The 21,421-nt window shown below is 41.4% G+C and overlaps 1 protein-coding gene across 3 annotated transcripts in view; it reads right to left on the bottom strand.

The window, feature by feature from the left end:
- Positions 1–19,151, bottom strand: part of GRID2 (glutamate ionotropic receptor delta type subunit 2) — a 685,707-nt gene extending 666,556 nt beyond the window's left edge. For 2 of the 3 annotated variants that reach the window (XR_006178913.1, XR_006178914.1), the window contains exon 1: positions 18,916–19,151. Coding sequence is in view for 1 of the 3 variants with exons in the window: in XM_042871543.1 (XP_042727477.1) it covers positions 18,916–19,003 (88 nt within the window). In the remaining 2 variants the exon portion in view is untranslated. The remainder of the gene's footprint in view (positions 1–18,915) is intronic. The other variant, XM_042871543.1, reaches the window with a different exon arrangement.
- Positions 19,152–21,421: the final 2,270 nt, after the last annotated feature.

Here is a 21,421-nt window from a genome sequence, read left to right as displayed (position 1 = left end):
GAGGTTCAGGCCATGAGTCAACAGTTCCCATACAATATTTGATATCCTCTGTACTCGTACACCTGCACAGTGCAACTATATATGCAATGGGGAAAGTTAAGCAGAGTTTACTGCTGCAGACAAACCAAGAGGGACAGACATACACACAAGAACAGCCAAGTGAGAAGGATGAGTCTGCAGTTATAGAAACCGCAGGCACAAAGCAGGACATTCTTGAGAATTTTACAGTGGGCATTATTTGAATGGTATACAGCATATTCACTCAGACAACATGGCTTACCTTTTTTAGTATTTATTTATTATTTTTTTAAATGCTTACGTCAGTCAATGACTTGGAACTAATTTCCCCCAAAATATCTGAAAGATGAACATAAGCAATGACCATACAGACAATTTACACTGTCCACCGAGGACTATTTCTACATATGTATTATTTTGAAACTCCACTGATTACTAAGATCATTTTGAACATTGTATATATTTTAGAGGGTGTACAACAACCTCGTGTAACCACCCCTCCAAAAATGCACAGTGTTGGTAGCAAGCTATCCACGTTCACTGCATGTGTCTTAATATTTGCACTTGTTTGAGCTTTGCATTGCAGAAATATGACTGCTTTAATTAGCCTACTATTTGATGGAATTACAGTAGATGTCAGAGGAAAAACAACCAACCAAACAAAACTCATCTGCTAACTCAGGGAATAACCTACAATTTTCATTGTTACATCTCCAAACTGAGTACTCCAGATTCTTATTGAAATCTGTGACAAAAATGCGAAGTAGAAAAATTCCTCTGATAATACAAATTAGCCAGCAACGCTAATAAGAACATGTAAAAATAAGAAAGAGGTAGTTCCATGTAACTGTGGAAATGCGTTTACAATACCATTTGAAAACATGTCATAGCCAACTTTATACAAGCTAGAAGCTGACTGCTTTCAAAAATATGCATACATATTTTTAACTTGCACGCAAATCCCCTGTTTATGCTAGTAACAGCAACACTCCAGCACTTTTCACCTTCCAGTACGTGACTGAACAGTCTTGCTCCATCACTCACAAACAATTTTCTTGGAAGTGTATCATAGAATATGCTCACTGCTTGCCTCTGAATTTAGCATTCCTGAAACAAATAGCTTGCTCTAGTCAATTATGCAAAAATAACCATTTTTACAACTAATAGTTGTAAAGTAAACTTCAAAGATCTCAGTTGAAAATAGTGTCACAGTGATTGGCTAAGGACATACAAGAAGAAGATTTAGGTTGGATGTCAGAGATGAGAGTGGTGAGATGCTGGAAAAGGCTACCCAGAGAGGTTGTGGATACACCATCCCTAGAGGTGTTCAAGGCCAGATTGGATTGGGCAACATAGTCTAGTATTAAATGGGGAGGTTGGTGGCCCTGTGTGTGGCAGGGGGTTTGAGATTTATGATCCTTGAGTTCCCTTCCAACCCTGGCCATTCTGTGATTCTGTGATACAACACAATGCAAGATAGAGCACAACTTAAAGAGCTTGCAAACTCAGCCAACAAGGCAGAGTACATTCGATGAAGGGATATAACTATCTACATGAAAAATCCAAAGTTCAACAAGTCAAGACAAAAGCTGAGGAGGGTATCACATTGCCTCAGCAACTCTAATGTATAAGGAGCCCGGACGGTTTCATTTTGGCAGCTCACATTCTTCAATCATTGTGTTTCTACCTTAAAGTTAGAAAAGAATCCAAAATTGAACCCACGTTTCATATATTCTGGTTTTATTCCTCAACTATAAAATTACTTTTTGTCTCTATTTTTGTCAGCGGAAATATGCATTCTCACTCAAATGAACTAAGCATGGAGAAGAAAAAGAAAAAAACCACAGTAGTTGCCCTGGACAGACATCTGTGGAGACCAGTGGTCCATCCTATCTGTCTTTGCTTGTTGACAACAATCAGAGCTTCAGAAGGACATTAAGCCCACTGAAAATAAACTAAATACTGAATCACATTTTCACATCTTGAGGCAAAAATACCAAAAGCAATACAACAGATTAGAACAATCACTGGAATAATGTCTTAGCAAAATCTTCACCTATGTTTAAATCTAGAAGTGTGAAAATTTCTCTAAGCATTCTCTCTGACGCGTTTGTGAATACTCCATGTTCATTCCTGAGAAGCTGCTTATGAGTACTGGCAGCTACTAATGACTTTGGGAAAAAAAGAAAAAAAATCAAGGAAGTAATAGATGGGAGGGAGAGGGGAAGTATAAAACAGCAAGAAAGAATCAGATAAATACAGAAGGTGTGATCCAAAGTTCAATAAAGCCAATGGCATGATTCATACTAACATAATAAGTCATACTAGGAGGAGTTCAAAAAAGCAAACAAGTTTAAGGGATAATGTTACACAAGCATTTCTCCAAATGTTTTGCAGCAGAGGACAGAGGACACGATGTTTACTGTAAAGTTATCATCTATAAGAATAAAGTTACAGTCGTCTTTTTTTCCTTTTAAATAGCTCTGGCAATGTGTCTCATGGAAATTCATTTTTCCCCCTAATGTCCACACAGTCATGTCTATCAGACTCTGTTAGTGGCCAAACAACTGCAACTTTCAGGGATAATGAAAATAAGATGAGCTATGAATTACACGCACCACTTGAAAATGTAGCAGCCACTGTCTGCTCTAAAACTGTTGTCCCTTTGTCACATTCCCACTAGAAATAAGAAAAAGAAGTAAGGCAGTAATCTTTATCCTTATGACAGTTCCACCAGGAGCTATTACCTAAAAAGAAATAACACAGAAATAAAGTTCCATCTGGATCCAGCAACAGGTTCAAGTGAACATGACGTCTGGGTTGCTCAGCAGGTGAGACGAGATGATGATATGTTTTCAGATCTTTGCAGAATAGGAAAAAAAATTTAAGTTTAAGAAGATTTCAAGGCTGTAGTTGCAATCAGATGCCTCCTGGTCAGCGGATGAAGGCGAAAACACTGTTTCACATGACATAAAAGCAAATGTGTGCAAAATCTGTTGTGTCATTGCATAAACTTCTTGGCTGCACAGTTTATGATTACGGGTTAGAAAATTGAAAAAAAAAAATATCTGACCTTCACTTTTGTTGTGCATAAAAGCAGCTGAATACTGTATACAGAACAGCAGACTAAGGAATAGTGAGTTTGGTACTGTGCCCAGGAAAGTTAGCCCTAGGACCCAAACTGATGCCATACTGTGGAAATGACACCAGCAAGAACCTAAAAATCCTATTTTATGAGGAACAGACTGATAAATAAGCAATTTTAAGAAGATTTTGATTCTGGCTCCAAAAATTATGTTGTGTTAATAAATATAATCTGTCAGCACAGATGGGGAAAATAAGAGGTAATAGAAGTAGAAACATTTCCCTACATGGTTTCAGGCTAAAACTATTACTGAAGCTTTCTCTCGCCTTTCTGGAAACATGAATACAAGAGCATTGTCCTGGGGCATAAAACCAAGTAAATGAAGTTGACAAGAAACAAGACAGCAAGATTACAGGAACTTTACCACAGACCGCTTTTTACTACATACGCAGCACATAAAACAGAGCCGTGATCTCAGGTGGGACTGTGCTATTAACACAACATGAACACTAAGCAATGCTGTTAGATGAATAGCAACAGGGAACATGGTACACTTCTTCTAGCTTAGCTATAAGTTTCAGTGACAGCTGTTGCCTCAGAAACTTCTCCCCTTCCTAGCTACTATTAGGCCAGATCTCACATACAGTCACGTTATCTTAAAGGTCTGGACCTCCAAAAAGCCCAAGGATATTGCTTGCAATACGAGTACTCTGGCGATAAATGTCATTGTAGGTATCAAACTCACTCTGGAGGAACTGGCCCGAGACAAACAACTGCTTGTGGTAAGTATCTGCCAAGCAGCAGAAAACTCTCCTCTTGCTTGGCTTTGCCCCTTGGCATTTCGAGAAACCACTTCTCTGCATGTAAAGTCTGTACTCTCCCTTGTAAGTGGCATCTGTGGTAGAAGAATAAGGGCAAATTTGCATGTGATGGGGATGAGAAGCAATAAGTTTTTTGGAAATAAGAAAGGCAGGCAGTAGCATACACACAAAGGATGAGGGTCAAGGTGGTCAGGACGATTTCCTAGTCTACTTGGAAAGGTATGAAAGGAGGATAACATTACACCCGGTCCATAGTATGCACAATCTGACACAAAGCTATGAGCTGGATTTGTTACCAGAAACAGCTCTGTGGTAGACATGATACAGGTTACCCAGCACCTAGTAAGCATGAAGCTCCATTGCAGAGGCAAGTTTTCTGGCTGGTGAGTGTAAGCTGGCCACTTCTATTTCATCAGCCTATTCTTTACTAAAATGAGTAGAAAAATCCATCTATTCTTGCTTTTTCATTTCTAAATCAGATAAGAAATGAAACAAAAGCCTTCCAGGGTAAACAACAACAGAAAGGAAAAAAAAAAGAAGAAGAAAAAAGCAAACAAAAATCAAAAAAATACCCTTAAAATAAGACAAAGTTCCATTCACTGTGCCTCAGGTAAACATTTTCTATCACAATGGAAGGTGCCTCTCTTTATCCTCTCTCTCAAATGGAATAAAGTAAAATAATTCTCAATGATAGTACAATACAATGGTTGGTTGGATTGAGCCACAGACAGCTAAGAAATCTTTCACTTAGCCTGGTTCTGTAGAAGCTTAAGCAAGAAGCTTCATAACTGATTAATCCTTCCATGTGAAAACCTGAGAAAGTAGTGTGAGTTACTAGGGGCAGACTGGAATTTCTCGAGATCTTTATACCTAAAGTAATAAGAGAAAGAGCTCTGATTCTTACAAAAAGGAGAAAGTCTTCATTGTACTTCTGCAAGGAAAAATAATAAATAAAAAGCACAAAGGGCAAGGGCTGATATATTATCTAGAGAAACCAGTCTTAGCATGTCTTTACTAAATGGACCACATAGCCTTTGCACCAACAGACGTGTGTATATTCGCTGAGCTGAACTAGCATATAAAACAACTAAACACAGTCTGTCATTACTAGATTTTTCTTCTTATTCCCATCTTTAAATATCAAGTAAGATTTAGCCCGTTATTAATATGAGTAAAACAGCCTTTATACAGTTGCACAAATCATTTTCTAACAGATACCAGTAAGTTACACTGACTTTCAGAACAGCTTCAAAACTGCTCTTACTAGGAGTTAAATTATTTCTGCATGTTCAGCTGAGAGAAGTCTGGGAATGGAGACATTCTGCTACTGAGAACATTTTCAAACACAGATCACTCTCTAAGTATAGACTGACATTCACGTACAGAGCAGGCTGAGTGGTTAAGCGGTGTTCAAAACCCCATAGGAATACTAAGCAAACAACTGCTTCTCAGTCCACGAGAACTAAATGATAAGGAATGGCTCATCAATGAATCTTTTTAAGTACACGTGGTGAGCACATTCCCTTTTTATTTCACTATACAAACTGTATGTGTAGTTACCACTGAATTGTTACTGTGACGTGAATGAGAAGTGGTTGTAATTAGAAGGGATTCTGCTGCAGTAGAAACAGGCATCACTATTTTCATATACCACAAATAATTACTCCTTTATGTGAGGCTGAGTGTGTTACTCAAAATATCAGTAGGCAGTGGTTCCCACAAAGAGTTTGCAGATCCTTTAACTAAATACTAATTTAGAGTTAGTTAGACTTTCTACACGCTGTGACTCCTCTGCTCTTTCTGGGAAATATAGAGATTTTTAAGAAGTACTGATCCTCACTAGCAGATGGTAGTAGCACTTTGTCACAGCATTATTACATATAAGTTAACACTTCAGAATTTTAATGCAACAGCTCCAAGACATACTTCTCAAACCCCTCAATAAAAGAGTCATTTCAAAGCATGCAGCTACAGCTGCTGCTGTCCACTTGCTTCTTAACATCATGTGAAGTAGTTTTTGAAACAGTAGTATTAAAAATGATAACATATATTAGAATACAAATTGGTGCAGGGGAACTTGTGAAATTAATCACAACTGATAACGTCTCTTGAATTGATAAAATCATGACAAAATACCTCACCATCGTGTTTACTTCTGCAGTAGCCTCAAAAATCAAACACTGGTTATTAATAAGCAGGAAATACTTGCTTATTCCATGCAAGATTCCTCAATGTGGAAGGGAAAGAAAAGAATTTGTACTTGTTCTAAAAGGAGGATTTAGCAGGATGAAGGAATGGAGACTACTGCAATGACTTTAACACTTCCAAAGCACAGACACCAATGATTTCAGTATTCCCTTTGTTACTCCAAGCTATTGCTGCAAAACGATGCAAGGATCTTGTTTACTTATATATAAAGTTAGCCTCTCTCTCCCTTTTGTGTTTTAGGTGGAAGTCTATAAACTCTGTATTTTCTGAAAACAGTTACACTCCTTCCTTGACACAACACAAAGCCTCAATTAATTCTGGCTTCAGGGACATTTAGCAGTTTTGCAAAAAAAAAAAAAAAAAAAAAAAAAAAGGGGGAAAAATTACACCTCTTTTAAAAAAAAGTGCTTTAAAAAGAAAACCACCACGGTACTCTAATGAACAGCATTTTTAACTCCTAAATCCTGCAGAAGATTATTTTCAGCAATAACAGTTTCTAAGTACTATCATTATTTACCTTTCCCCAAGAAGGCATTTACCTCCTTATTCCATACATCATTCAGTACTGTTATCAGAGATTATTGATCTCAAACAGAAATACATCTAAAAACCTATTATCCCCAAGTCTCGCTGTGCCTCATTTAAAGGAAATGCAGGTCAGTGACTGTCTCTTAGTTTTTTTGTAGCTGGGCTAATCAAGGCTGATGTTGAAAGAAAACCAGGCTTTGGCCTCAACAGCCCAAAGGAAGACACATGCTACCAGATAAACATGAAAGCAGATCTGCTCACCAATCTGGACCTTCACTGATTAGATATCTAAGTTTTAAGGCAAACTATGCAGCTATTCAAGAAGGAGAAAGCTAGTCCTCTCTCTCTCTCTCTCTCTCCCCCCTTGAAAGACACCGCAGGCTTTGAATCCAGAAGCATGATGCATTATTTTCCTTTTCCTTCCTTCCTAAATTAGGTCAAAAGCCAATGGAGCAGAAGCTGTGGCTGTGTGCATCCCTTCCTCCCACTCACCAGCCACAAACGCTGAGCTTTCATGCAGGCACAGTACGGAGCAGCAAAAAACTGCTGCACAGAGGAAGATTATTTAATCAGAGGGATAATGCCAAGGCACAGGAAGGTACAATACGCCCAGAATTATCCTGGGAGCTGAGGAGAAAGATGGCACTTCAGCACTTGTTGTTTATATATGTGTACAATAGTATGAGATACTATGAAAATAAAATTGATCTAATTTTTCTGTAAATTAACCAGGTGCAATTATCAGCTAAAGAAAAAAAATAAAGATTGTACCACACATATCAAATACTTTACAATGAAATTATGGAGGTCGGACACAAAGAAACAATCACATATCCTAATCTATAATTTAGTTTCCTTTAAATTCTGTATTATCTTCCACATATATTGTTCTCAACCCATTGTTTTTATTACATTATATAATATTATACTGTATTATTTGTCTTCTCAGTAATATTTGGGCCAGCCCAGTGCTTCACACCTCTGGATTTCCCAACTTTCCTTATATGTATGCACATATACTTCCTTTGTATACTCTGTCTCCAATTTTTCAACCTTGGTTTCCTAACAAGATCACATTGCCTGTCACCCTCTTAAAATTATCCTAGTGTGTTGCTGAGGCTCCAAATTCATCCTGTACTCCTCTGCTACTCAACCAGCTGTCACTACTACTAACCACTCCATCCCCTTCCAATGGTCCCTCAGAAAAGGCATCACCAAAATCACCCACATTACCCCTGTTCCTAGAGACTGCCTGCTGCAGAGAAAAGTCACAAGAAAGCTTTGGTTCCTGAAGATTCATTCTGTCTTTACTTGCAAAATCCTCCTCTCCTTGAATGCAGGCATGGCCGTGGTGTCCCTAAGACATCAACCACCATGATGGCAACAATCAGGACCACTGACTGTTCATTCCCAGCTCATACATGATACACAGGCCACACTTCTCTCTTTCCCACTCCCCTCAGCCATTTTATTTTAAGTAGTCGATATTTCAAACAGGTTGCAGGAGTTTGTTTGTTTGTTTGTTTGTTTCCCATTACAAGCAAAAGTAAGAGAAGGTTTCCAAGATGATACGTGTTTCTCACCCACCTGCAGGTTGTACTGCAATACAATTCTGTCACAGGAGAGTTACTCCAAGGAGTCACAGCATTACTTATGTAGATTGCTTCAATACTTTGATAGCTTTCTAGAAATTTCACGTGGCTAACTAACAAGGATGTAAGTTCTCTCAGAACCATTGATTGTACTTAAATTGCTCTTTTAAACAGATTATTTTGCAGCATAATTTTTCACCTTTCCCAAAAGGGATTTTCCTTCTACCTAGATGTCTTACAAAATTGTGCTGTGAAATATTTGTGCAAACAAAAGACACAAAGGGAATGCACGTGCAGGAAGTATGAAATAGCTCCTGCGCTACTAATAACCAGAGTAAAATACTGGCAGTTGATAAGAATGACTGTTTTATTTTGCCAATGTAACCAGTTTCACTAGCAAGCAAGCATTTTGGGTAGCGATTACACAAACATTGCTAGCCCCCCTTTCCTGGCAATTATCTTAACTCACACTACTGTAACCTTTGTTACCCTGTGAGACAAACGAGGGAAGTACTGCCATCAGCCACACCGTACCTGTCCTGTCACTACATCCCTGAAGACATATCCATGTACTTTCACTCCTGTGTACACATGGTTATCATTCACAAGCATGAATGAACAAATTTGTCTCTCAAAACACACCAAAAGATTTGAAACTTTGTTTCCTGGTGTAGGAGCTGTCTGGCTTGCAGAGATGCAAGCCTCCTCTTTCACTACATCTTGAAATCTTCTGACAGACCAACTTTTTGTTCTGCATTTGTACAGCTTCTCACACAGTGGGGTGCCACTGCGTGATTTATATTCATGTTACAACTTCCTGCCTTCAAGTGAAAAACCTCCCTAATCTCTGCATTGTCACTTATAAGATAGAAACTAATTTTGTTCTAAATTAAAGAATAATTCCTCTGCTTAATGAAAAAATACTTATTTAAACATTATACGTACAGACATAAATACATTCCCTATTGCTAGTTATAAAGCTGTAGAGTGGAGATGGCATCCGAGGAGTATCTCCACTGTAGAGTGGAGATGGCATCAGAGGAGAGACTTACAGAAAGAACACAGGTGAATAAAGTGCAGTAGCTTTTGGTTCTACATGGTCACAAAGGGGAGAGTTGAAATAGGACTGAATAGTGGGGGGACTGGATGTCTCAAAAAAGATCAAATCAGTGGAACTCAGAGAAAGAAAAAGCAGATTTGTCTGCCCAAATAACAGATATGTTATGGCATATTTAACTTCATTTGATTGAAGAGAAAAAAATATAGGAAGCCTTCCCCAAAAGCTATGCCTCCTAATTTAATATGTTGGCCTTCAACTACATAGATGGCTATTGGTGGTATGGCAGTGGAAATTAAACCTTTCCACCAATGTTCTATTACATGTTATTCCTGTGTGACAGATGGCAGCACAAGGGCAGTCTGACAAAATGGCAACTGACATGGAAGTGCATACAAAGCAAAGGAGTGTCACTGAATTCCTCCATGCACAAAAAATTGCACTCACTGACATTCATCAATGCTTGCTGAACATTTACAGAGACCAAAAACAGTGAATGTGAGCACACTGAGATGGTGGATAGTATGTTTCAGCAGTGGTGACAGTGGGTTACCTCTACTGGTGCATACTTTCACAAGCGCAGCACGCAGGTTCTCATTCAACACTGACGAAAACCCAGTTAGTGGTGGTGACTGTGTTGAAAAACAACGTTTTGTAGCCCATAATCTGTTCTAGCAAATAGTGTTCTTGTGCTCTTTGTATCTGTTGTCTTTTCCACGGAAAAAAATAGGATGCATTATTTTCAGCGCAACCTATGTATTTAAGAGTTCACAATACAGCTACTGTCACATCTGTCTGCCATGAGCATGAGATATGAGAAAGAAATGAATAAAAAATATCAAAAAGAAAAAGACTACATGTTTCAATACGGCTGGTACAAGAGCCTTTTTCTTGCCATTTAACACAGCCCATACCACGCTAGCCTAAACTGGCTTTGCTGAGTGAGAAATGGATATTTTCTGCCCTCCTTTTCCCTTTAACAACCACTCAGTAAATAAAATGGCTTTAAAATATTCTCAAACATTTAGGGTGAGCACTCTAAAGCAGAAAACAAGACAAATAGCATGCAGCAACAAATGTCCTTGCTTAATAGTTTTGTCCACAGATCTCTCTGCTGTGCATTTTCAGTCCAGACTGTACTGCCAGGTAACTTTCAGTACTGATTTCAGTACTAAACTCTGCAATAGTGTCTCCTCACCCGAAAAAGACAACTGGCATCTTTTTCACTGAAAGAGTGGTACGGTGCTGGAACAGGCTGCCCAGAGAGGTCGTGGAAGCCCTGTCCCTGAAGGTGTTAAAGGCCAGGTTGGATGGGGCCTGGGCAACCTGATCTAGTACTTGAGCTAGCAGCTGGCAACCTTGCCTGTGGTAGTGGGGTTGGAACCTGAAGGTCCTTAAGGTCCAACCCAAGCCATTCTATGATTCTTTGTTTCTGTAATCTTCAAAAAACCCCAGTGGCTCAGGAGGCAAAGCTCTTTACAGCCAGAGTAAGCACTTAAAAGATAAATCAAGTTACTTTATGTCATCAAATCCAGATCCTGAGCACAGCATTTGAGAACTGGAGTGGCAGAGCAGGAAAGCTTGCCTTGTGAGCATTCTCATTCCTCTATTTAACATGAGTGTGCAGAAGTGTGCATTATTATATTTGTGTAAAAGAAAAATGAGGCACAGCAAATCCAGGCCAATATTCAGGTCTGCTGATGTGTCATCCTCTGCTCTCTCTGCAGCTCTCATCCAGAGCTACTTTCCCCAGCACCAGAATGGTGCTACTTGATTTTGATTTATTGCAAGTGAATTATTATAATGAAATCACCAACTTGATTTAAGCCTCTGAGAAGGATACGGTTGGACTAACAAAAAAAATTGTTCTGCAAAACAAGCAATTACTGTTAGGTTCACTGGATATTGGCCTTAGCCATCCAACTGATTATAGAAAGTTAATGATTTAAAAAGCAATGAAGAAATAAGAGATTAAATCCTTTAAATTTGCATGAAATGCTCCGAGAGGAATTTTATAGTGATTTTCACTGCATATTTTATTAGATATGTGATATTTTATTCATGGGTAAAGCAAATATAACAATTAGGAATAATTAGCATTTCAGCACAGAGTGTTATCTAATAGGTTAGAATACACATATAATTCTTCATTTAAATTCTAGGTTTTCACATTTTCCCCTTTCTGGTTCAGAACTTTTCCATTTAGTATAGCACTTACAGGAATATTACACAGCTCCTGGAAAAACAGAAACAGAGAACTAGTGTCTCTTGCCTTTGATATCTTATTTTCTTCTGCTCCTTGCATTTTTACTCAGCTTCCTTTTCTATTTCCTCCAGAGAATAACTTGTCATATACCCAGCATAACTTTCAGGAAACTTTTCCCTTTCATCTCTTTTTTTTTTTTCACCATGCTTCCATGTCATTTCAAAACTTATGTATGCAATGGGAACCTAATTTAAATCTAACCCTGCACATATAAATGGGATATCCATCAGAATTCAAAAAACTGACCAAAAAAAATACAGTATTCATCCCTGCACCAAGTCCTCCACAGTAAGTTGAATACTGTCCAAAAATACTGTAGTAACTATTTTATCCTTTCTCATAACACAAGTATAAATTTGTATTGTTTTTTGGTTTTGTTTTTGTTTTTTTAATGCAACGCTTAGAGCTCACAGAATATGCTTTCCTTGAGCTGATGTAATTACCCAAATCAAAGCAGGAACTCTCTAGCTGAAGTACACTGCAGTACAATACAGAAAACCAAACAGTACCTTTGCTGAATTAAGTATACCATCACTGAAACAAGCATATAAATTTTGAACCTTGCAGAATTACACCACACTATTCCAAGCCCTCTCCTTTGCCAAGTTTCACAACTGCCATCCAAATGCCAGTACATTTCATCTGCTAACCTTCAATTCAGTCAGTGTCCTCCATGTTATACAGATCAGTAATAACTCTCCAGACCACATACACCATTATTAATAATAGCAGCTGGAGGCACAAGAAAATCTCTCCCTTGGTCCTCCATCTCTCACATAATCATTTGGTAAACAATAACCAGAAAACAAAACCTGATACCTATAATGAAAACCAACAGAGGAAAGAGTCCTTCTGACACTCATGGGAAGATACTTAGAGACATAAAACATAACACAAAAAAGATACCCTTTTCTCACCCATCTTTCCACTAATTAGTTCTATCACAGCCTGCGTTTAAATTACTACCTCTATGTAAAGTACGTATCACTAAAAATCTGCATCAGAGAAAACAGCTCTTTCTCTTCTGTGAGCTGCTTCAAATAAATAAGCCAGGAAAGACTTTAAGCTCTGGAGATTTCAACTGTGCCTGCATTATCTGGTGTCAAAGATGGTTTAACTAGTGCCACACTTAATACACATTTAGCACATACTCAGTATCAAGTATCACATTCCTGTAGATCAGTATTTCACCTTCTCCAGTAGTCTACTAGGAGTGAAGGAGCATTTTGCTTTGTCCAAGACACTAACTTTTGGGGCAGAAACTGGGCTTTGCACAGAAAGACAGTCCAGAGCTTCATATAACATTTTCTACAGCTCTAGAAGAAGGCCAGCTTCATGCCTACCTCTTCACTTAACAGGAAAGTGATACCAAATGTTTAACATTCACGATATAGAAAGACACAATAATATCACAAAAGTAAATGGATAGCACTTGTATCCTTGAAGCCCAGCAGGAAGCTAGCTGCTAGACAGCCAGTCAGCTAGGGTACAAAATGCTCCAGAGAAACTTCAGTTTTCATGCCCAGTTTCCAGCTGTCACAATAGGATTTCTGGCCAACTGAGTGTCATGCTTTAATGCTGAGCTGTGATTTCCACGCTTACTTCTTGGCATTCATAGGCAGCACAAATAAAAGAGAATATGTAGAGCTGTCAGAGATGGATATCAGCATGAGGGAAGGCATGATCTGACTATAGCATCTACGGGTTGCAGAGGTGTGGAGCTGCCCAGGCTTCAGCAAGGATGGCAAGTATGCCTCTGAAATCAAGGTTTTCCTCCAATTTCACCAGTGTGGATAACTCTTTTAATTTTTTCCTCCTAGATTTCAAGTAAATTAAAAAGAAAAAAGAAAAAATGAAGGTGACATTTGACTTTGTAGATGCAGACAGATATCCTAATCTGCCTCACCAGCATGCCACCTGAAGTCAATATATATATGTAACAGGCTATCATGTATTGTAATATATTTTTACAGAACATTATTTCAAATTTCTATTATTTTCTGATATTTGCTCAAAATACAAACCATCCTATAAATATTGATCACTTGAGTCCAAAGAGCAACAGCAGTAAGCTATGTTCAATAAGTTTTATGAACATTGAAGGCATAAAACACAAAGTATGTTTGGAGGGTAGGCAGATAACCAGAGTTTTGCCATGCTTTAATACGTAATTCAGTTAATTAGGAAATTAATTAGAAATTGATAGCCCAGTAGAACTAGTCTTTTGTACAAATCATTTTTAAAACCATTGCTAGCCTGCTGAAATAAGATCAAGCAACTGAGCAGCAGTGACAAAGAGTAAAAATAGAAACCTCAAAAGGCAAAAGCCTCCAATAAATTTCAGCAAAAAACAGACTGTCATGGCAGATTATAGATAGCTATATATCAAATGGAAGAAAATGATGTAAGTTCAAGTCTATATCTAGGGAGTAACCTAATGGCTTACAAAAGTCATCTCCTGCCAATACCACTTGCTTTACAGGGCCTGGGAGTGGAAAAGAACCATACTTAATGCCTTTGTTCATTAAGTTAAATGAACCTTAGTTGGTAGGTTTATGTAGTCACAGTCTTAAAAGATTTTTCTCCAGTGTGTTTTTCCAAAGATGGCACTGTGAGAATAAAGGCTCTGTGCATCCATAAGTAGTCATCTGAAAGCACACAGCAGCAGCAGCCGCAGCGATTGCTATGTCAGGCATTTGTTAGGAAGTCACCTGAAATTGGATGGCTGTTTTTTTTTTTTTTTTCCCCTCAGTCTTTATATAAGGACAAAGAATTTGAAATAATGGTAAGAGTTATTTAAGAACATGAAAGGGAGCGGCCTGCCATAGTCAGCAATCCACAGGATCAGTCAAAAATCTTCTGAAGTGCCAAAACGACTCACCTGGAACATGACAGACTCTGAATCAGGCCCTACTGATCACTAAGGAACACTCAAGAAAGCAGTGACAGTGGCAAACAGACCTTTGGAGGACAGCAAACCATAGTCCAAAGCATGGAAAGCTATCCCTCTGTAGCAGCAAAGTAGCTGGCACTAAATCACATTCCAGGGACTGAAGTACTAGCGGAAATTTAAGCTCTGAGTGAGAGTTTAATAAACAGGACATATAGATAGAAACACTGAGTGTGTCACAGAATATAGCTGCTAACAAACTCTACTGGCTGCTAAGCCACAGTACACTGTAGTTAGGGTCCTTAGCTGCAGGTAGGTTTAAAGTAAGCGAATAACCTTGGTACATTATACAGCAGGAAAAACAGAAATGAAAGCTCATCTGTAGGTATTGCAGGCACTACAGGCACCTACAGATTTGGGATTTATTTTTTCAATAAATCCATTTTACTTTCGTGTCCTGAGCTTTAAAAAATATGCAAGAACAGTGACACACACCGCATACCTTCCAACAAGGCTTTACCAACAGCAGATCAAATTAAATTCCTATTACCAGTGCAAAGAACAAAACAAGCCAAGTGCACTGTACTACAACAGCTAACAGGCAAAACAACTACCTTTCTCCTACAGCACACGTTTGTTTTTTTTTGTTGTTGGGTTTGTTTTTCTTTTTTTGTATTTTTCTATTGCAATGCCACTACCACCTCAACAAGTATTAAGCCCCATGTTGCAAATGCCTTGATATTTCTGGTACTTCTGCACTATGGTACAGAAGAGCTTAAGAGCATGAAACAGCTCAGGACTCAGCAATGCCTAGAGTTTGCTAACACAAGGAATGTTGCTCTCCTGTCCCACAAACTCTACAAGCTGAAGGGAAGAGCAGACCTATTTTTTTTCTCCTGAAAAAAAAAAAAAAAAAAAAAAAGGAAAACAAAAGTGCATGTAATACATATACATATTAAATACTATGCAAATATGTATACTAACACACACATATATGTTTGATCTTAACATTGAAAATAAAAAAACTAGGGATAGTACACAACTAAGTGTCCACGGTTGAAGCCACTGATGAATGTAAAGAAACAACTCACAATAATCAGGGTATCTGAACTACTGCTTTGCAGTGCTGCACTGAATTAATCTTTAAAAATACTTCAGTGTATTTTTTTTCAACAAAAACTTTTGCACCTGCAGTATGTAACCACTGCCTTAAGTGATTTTGCTGCATCTAATACACACGTTTGCATTTATGTTACTATATGCACAGTAGATAAGCCATATGCACATGCAAATACATTACTACCTACGTATGCCAAGGCAAGAAATAAGAATGAGTGCAAAGTACAAAATACAAAAGCACAAGACCATCAACTGTAGAAAACACAAAGCAGACACAAATTGTGCAGTTGACAAGGAATGCCACCTAATCCCCGCTTAATTAAAGCAGGGTTCAAAACTCCTGTTTAGGGAGTGAGGAGTGTGGGATGACTGATGTATGAAGAAAATACTAGGCAGCGTGGCTAATCTCAAAGACTTTGGAGCTTTCCAGCTACATAAATCAGAGGGAGTTTTTGAATAGCCTCATAAAACACAAAATCATTGCCATTCCACTCACGACTGTCACCATTCTTCCTACAGCATACAGATCATTAGGAAACTTCTAAGCAATCAAGTAATGTGGGGCTGATGAAATTACTCAATCAATGCTGAGGGAAGCAACATAAGACAGAATCGCACAGCTCTGACATGGTAACCCTGCCTTTTTCTTTTACATAGAGAGGTGAGGAAAATTGCAGAGGATTCGATTCATTTCAACGTTTTCACAACGGTGCTCAGTGTGGTCGTTCTCAACCGCCAGCTTCTATTTGTAACAGCAGGGCAGCAGAAATGTACTACGAGCAGCCCTACCCACATCCAAATTATGATATAGAAAAATGCTCATTTTTAAGTATGCACATTCACACATGCACAGACCTGCTCTAAATGGTCAAAAGTGGCAGCTTATCATCGTTCAGTGGACAGGAACGTGAGAAAGCATATCTCATAGGTGAGTACCAGGCACCGTTCCCCTCCTACCACCATCACCAATTCTTTAATCCCTGCCCACTAATTCCAACACTTTCATTGTCTCGGGAGCAGCAGAGTTGTTACATTCTCTGATACAGTAAACACTCCTTTCCTGATAACATACGGAAGGACACACAGGCAGCCAAGAAGAGTTAGTGGGCTGCAATGAAAAAGCACCATCAGTGCCACCAGAGAAATGATATGCACAGATAGAATGGTATCTCTTATGACTGCATCCCCCTCCCATACTTACAAAAATATTTTCCGCTTGCATTTACTAATACTGTAAAATTACAGAAAGATACCGCTTCTGCTTTGTTTGTTGCCTTAAGGCATCAGTACTGCCTCTGGTAGTATTTCTTTTCCCCTGAACTGAGCATTTTGTTTTCTTCTTTGGCTTTATGAGTCCTTCTGTGGGCAATTTGTTCACAGAGTCCTCTGCTGCTCCTTTTCATAACTCATTTAGATAAATGCAGTTCATTATTTGTCTTTAAATATTTTATACTTAAGTTCACTCGGCACAAGTGGAAGACAGAAGAGGTCAGAACACTCAGGTCACTCAACACAGGATACTGTCAAGTTGGAACATTCGCATGTCTGCCCACTTACTGTTGGCACAGTTCTACATTCAGGTCATTTCTTTGCAATATATTTGTTTTAATAGATTTAAAGCTCTGTGCAACCCATATCAATTTGCCATTTTCATGGCAACATAAACCAGTCCATAAAAGGAGCTAATCCCCTTGTCAACTGTACTAATTGTCTCTCAAGACAAATTAATTGTGTGAGAAACAACTACTTGGGTATTATTTTTTTTTTTCCCAGCAAGGATTTACTGCACTGATGCATCTAACCACTAATGGCATTATAAAAAAACGGTAAAAGTGTTGCATTCTCAGTATATAACAAGCGAAACATCAAAATACCATTAACGTGAAAACAGAAAAGCTGTCGCCTCCCCCGTTGCTGCTGCAGAACCCAGCGCTCCCTCAGCCAGGAATCGGGGCAGGAAATCGCCGAGAAACTCCCGGTCTATTACTCAGCCAAGATTTACCCCCAAATCCTAAAATGTGACCACTTTGTTGCAAGCTCCCAAGTATGAAATTGTAAGGCAGACCGTCTCCTAGTGTCGCTTCGACAGTTTACAGCTATGAGAAGGAAATGTTTAAAACAAGTCCTTCTCCCTTTAAAAGGAGGGCACCTAGCGCTGCTTTCCCTGCGCGATATTCGCTGCTCCAGCCGCACTCAGCAAAGAGTACTGACCCCTATAAAGTTGCGGCACCTCAGGGAAGCGGCCGCTCGAGAGCTTGGGCATGGGAAGGAGGGAGGGGTCAGCGCAGAAACCGGAGTCCGACAGAAAGCTCCGGCCGGCCGGGCCCTACAAACACCGTTCCCACAGAGCCCCACCGGCAGACATGTTTATGAAGCCGCCTCCGGCAACGGGCAGGCACCGCCCAGGGGACCCCCCCGAGGCCCCAGATGCCCCTTCCTCGGGGCAGCGCTGCGACCGCCGCCCCCACCAGTCCGCGCTCCGGCACCGCCTGCGTGCCGAGCCTGCAGATGGGCGAGCGGCCGCGGAGCGGGGGCAGCGCCCTCTACTCCCCGGACCGGAGCGAGGGTGGGGGGAGGAACGGCCCGCTGCGGACATCCTCCGGCTCTCGGAGGAGGGCCGCACGTTCCCCGAGGCTGAGCCTGCGGAGAGGCACCCTTCCGGATAGCAGCGGCGGGTGAAGCCCTGTGCTCCCTCCTCAGCTGAAGGTGCGGGTGGAGTCGAGCATCGCGATCACCCCACCGCCAGCCGCCCCGCTCCTGCATGGGGGAAGCCGGGCATCCTTCCCGGCGCGGCCGCGGGAGGCGCCCTGGGTGTCGAAGCGGGGGAGCAGGGCAGGACCCCCCCCTCCACCCGCCCTTGCGGCCGGCCGCCCGCGGAAGGGAAGCGCACACGTTTCCAAACCACCTGTTCCGCCGAGGGAGAGTAGGGCGGGGGGGCTTCACTTCGCCGCCGTGCTGTTGGGGAGGGGGGAGACCTAAGGTTCGCCCTCGGCCCGGGGCAGGAGGGTGGCAGGGTGAGGGGCTGGCGAGAGCGAGTAAGAGTCCCCGAGCCTCGGACCCCCCGAGCGGTAGCCGCGCGGATCCTCAAGGTCTAAAGCACGCACGTAGCCCGCCGGAAAGAAAGCTTCCCTCACGGCACTAAGGGGAAAGGAGGACGCCCGAGATCCTTGCGGGAAGCAATTACGGGAGTGGAGCGAACAACACATAACCAGCGAGAGAAGGATGAAAGAGAGCGGGGGCTGCGGGGAGGGGGAAGCCTGCCAACAGAAAAGAGGATGCAAAGGAGAGCTGAAAGTGTCCAGCGGCACCGGAAGACGCAGCACCCCCTTACCGATATGAATGATTGAATCTGCAATCGCCGCTTTCCAGGTTCGAGTCCAACAGACGGACACAACCAGGATGAGGGAGAAAACTTCCATCTCCGGCGGAGCTCCAGGCTTTGTAAGGACGGCTTTCTCGGTGAAACGATGGCACCGTGGAGGATGGCGCGGCGCAGGAAGCCCAAGAGTTTGAGGTGCCGGAGGAGCGCGTAAATCCCGCTGGCAAGCGCACGGCTGCGGCTGGGCGAGGGGCGAGCTTGGGGCTCCGGGCGCTTCTCCCCTCGGCGAGAGCCCGCGTCACTTCGGAGGACTCCCGGGCAGCAGAGTTGCTGGGAGAGCCGGCAGCAAATCCATCGAGCCCGGGCGCCGCCGCGGGCAGCAGCCGCCTCTGACGGTCAGACCATCCTCATCCTTCCGCCGGGTCCAGAGAGCCGCTCGGTCCCGGCTGCTGCACGGCAACTTCCAACCCACACCGCGCAGACACGCAGACACACACGAGAACACGCGCACGCACGCACACACGAACAAACCCTCTCGGCCAGAGGAGCCCCGGGAGCCCGCAGCAAGGAGCTCGCCTTCAGGGAGGGAGGAGGAGTGAGGAAGCGGGAGGGCAGGCGATCCTGGTGCCAGCAGCCAGATTCCTGCAGGAAAAGCCCCCCCGGAGGCCAAAAAACAAAGTGAACTTCAAGGTAATGCGGATAGTAACGCAGAGATCTCCCCCCACCCTCGGGTTAAAAAACGCTTCCCACAACTGGAAGAAAACAAAAAAAAAAACAAAAAAAAAAAAAAAAAAAAGAGGGGGCAAAACCAGATAATTTTGCAAATGAAGCCCAGCGCGCAGGTCTCTGTCGCGCGAGTGGTTGGACAGAGCAGGAGCAAGGAGTGCCTGGAGCACAGCAGAAGAAAGCAATGATGGTCTGCAGGTTGCTTTCGGAGCTCCCTTTGCTGGTGGGATGCAGAGAGCTGGCGGCTCCGGCACCAACCAGCACGTTGCCTAGAAATGGATCACCTAGGAGAAGGAGAGAGAGCGAAAGATAAGTGCTATCAGCCAGAGAGGGAGAAACAGAGAGAGCGAGCGAGCGAGCGCTCTTCTCTCTAATAACCACCTCCTCCCCCTATCTGCAATACGAGGGAGAAACAAAATAGAGCTCTCATCTCCCTTGAAGTCTTCAACTGGGACTGAGGAAGAGACATAGACAGGAGTGCACGCAGCCTAAAAATACATTGGAGGGAGCGGGGGGGGGGGGGGAAGATGGTGGGGAAAAAAAAAATCTTTTTGAAGTGTTATGCTCAGCTTAAAAAAAAAAAAAAAAGAAGAAGAAGAAGAAAAAGAAGAAAAACCCATCCCATTTATTTAACCTTGTAACTCCACCGCAGGTATCAAGTTCAAAGCTGGATGGGCAATTTTGCTTCTCGGTCTTTGACAACTGAGTCAGGGACACTGCTTGAAGGAGAAAAGGAAAAAAAAATAGGGACACCTGGCCTCAAGAGGAAAACGAAGACCTAAAAATCTATTAATATGATTTTAATTATCTGTGTTCTTGATGGAATTGTCACTATTCTTTAAAGCAATGAATTTACTTCCCCCCCTTTCTCTCTTCAGGTATTGGAGAAATTTCTATGGGAAAACATTCACAGTGCACTTTTTATGCTCAGGGTTCTATGAAAACATTAACCAATTAATCGTCAGCTTTTGGCTGCAGTTAAATACATGTTCCCATTGCACAGATCAAGAATTGCACAGGCAGGTTAAGTATTCTTATAAAGTAGTCCAAATCCCAACTTTGTGTCTTATTTCCTCCAACCTTGTTACATCTAGTTATACTAGAGACAGGATGCAGAAGTCAAAGACTTGCTCTGAACTTATACATATGACCTGATAGTCTTATTGGAATTGTAAATAAAGGTAGATCATCTCTCTATAAACAATCCTTTCTGAAGGCATTTCCTTAAATATATGGCTTCAACTAAGCTAATTATATCTGACTTGCATATTTGTGTCTAACTGACATATTGTGCCTTTCAGTCATGGAACTACTTAACAAGCACACCTGAGTACTTAATAAATTAAACGATTTAGCTCAAGAGGAACAAGTAAGACATACTAAGTCAGTGTAAGGAGCAAGATAGAGAGACATGGACCTGTTGGAGTGTGTCCAGAAGAGGGTCACAGAAGTGATCCAAAGGTTGGAACATGTTCCCTAAGGGAACAAGCTGAGAGAGCAGGTGCTTTTCAGCCTGGAGAAGGACTCAGGTTGACCTGTTAATGGCCTTTCGGTATGTAAAGGTGGGATAAAAGAAAGAAGAGAGACTTCAGCAGAGTCTGATGTGATAGGACAAGGGGAAGTGATTTCAGACTAGAAGATTTAGACTGGATATGAGGAAAAAGGTTCTTTTTGTTTTGTTTTTTAGTACTAAGGATAGTGAGTCACTGGAACAAATTGCCTGGAGAGGTGGTAGAAGGCCTGTCCTTGGAAACAGTCAAGTTCAGGTAGGGAGGGGCTCTAAGCAACCTGA

This window comes from Lagopus leucura, unplaced genomic scaffold (genome assembly GCF_019238085.1).
Source record: "Lagopus leucura isolate 7727_CA_CO unplaced genomic scaffold, USGS_WTPT01 Super-Scaffold_100004, whole genome shotgun sequence".
NCBI lineage: Eukaryota > Metazoa > Chordata > Aves > Galliformes > Phasianidae > Lagopus > Lagopus leucura.
The sequence above is the reverse complement of the archived record's forward strand: the minus strand, read 5'-3'. Positions and strand labels throughout refer to the sequence as shown.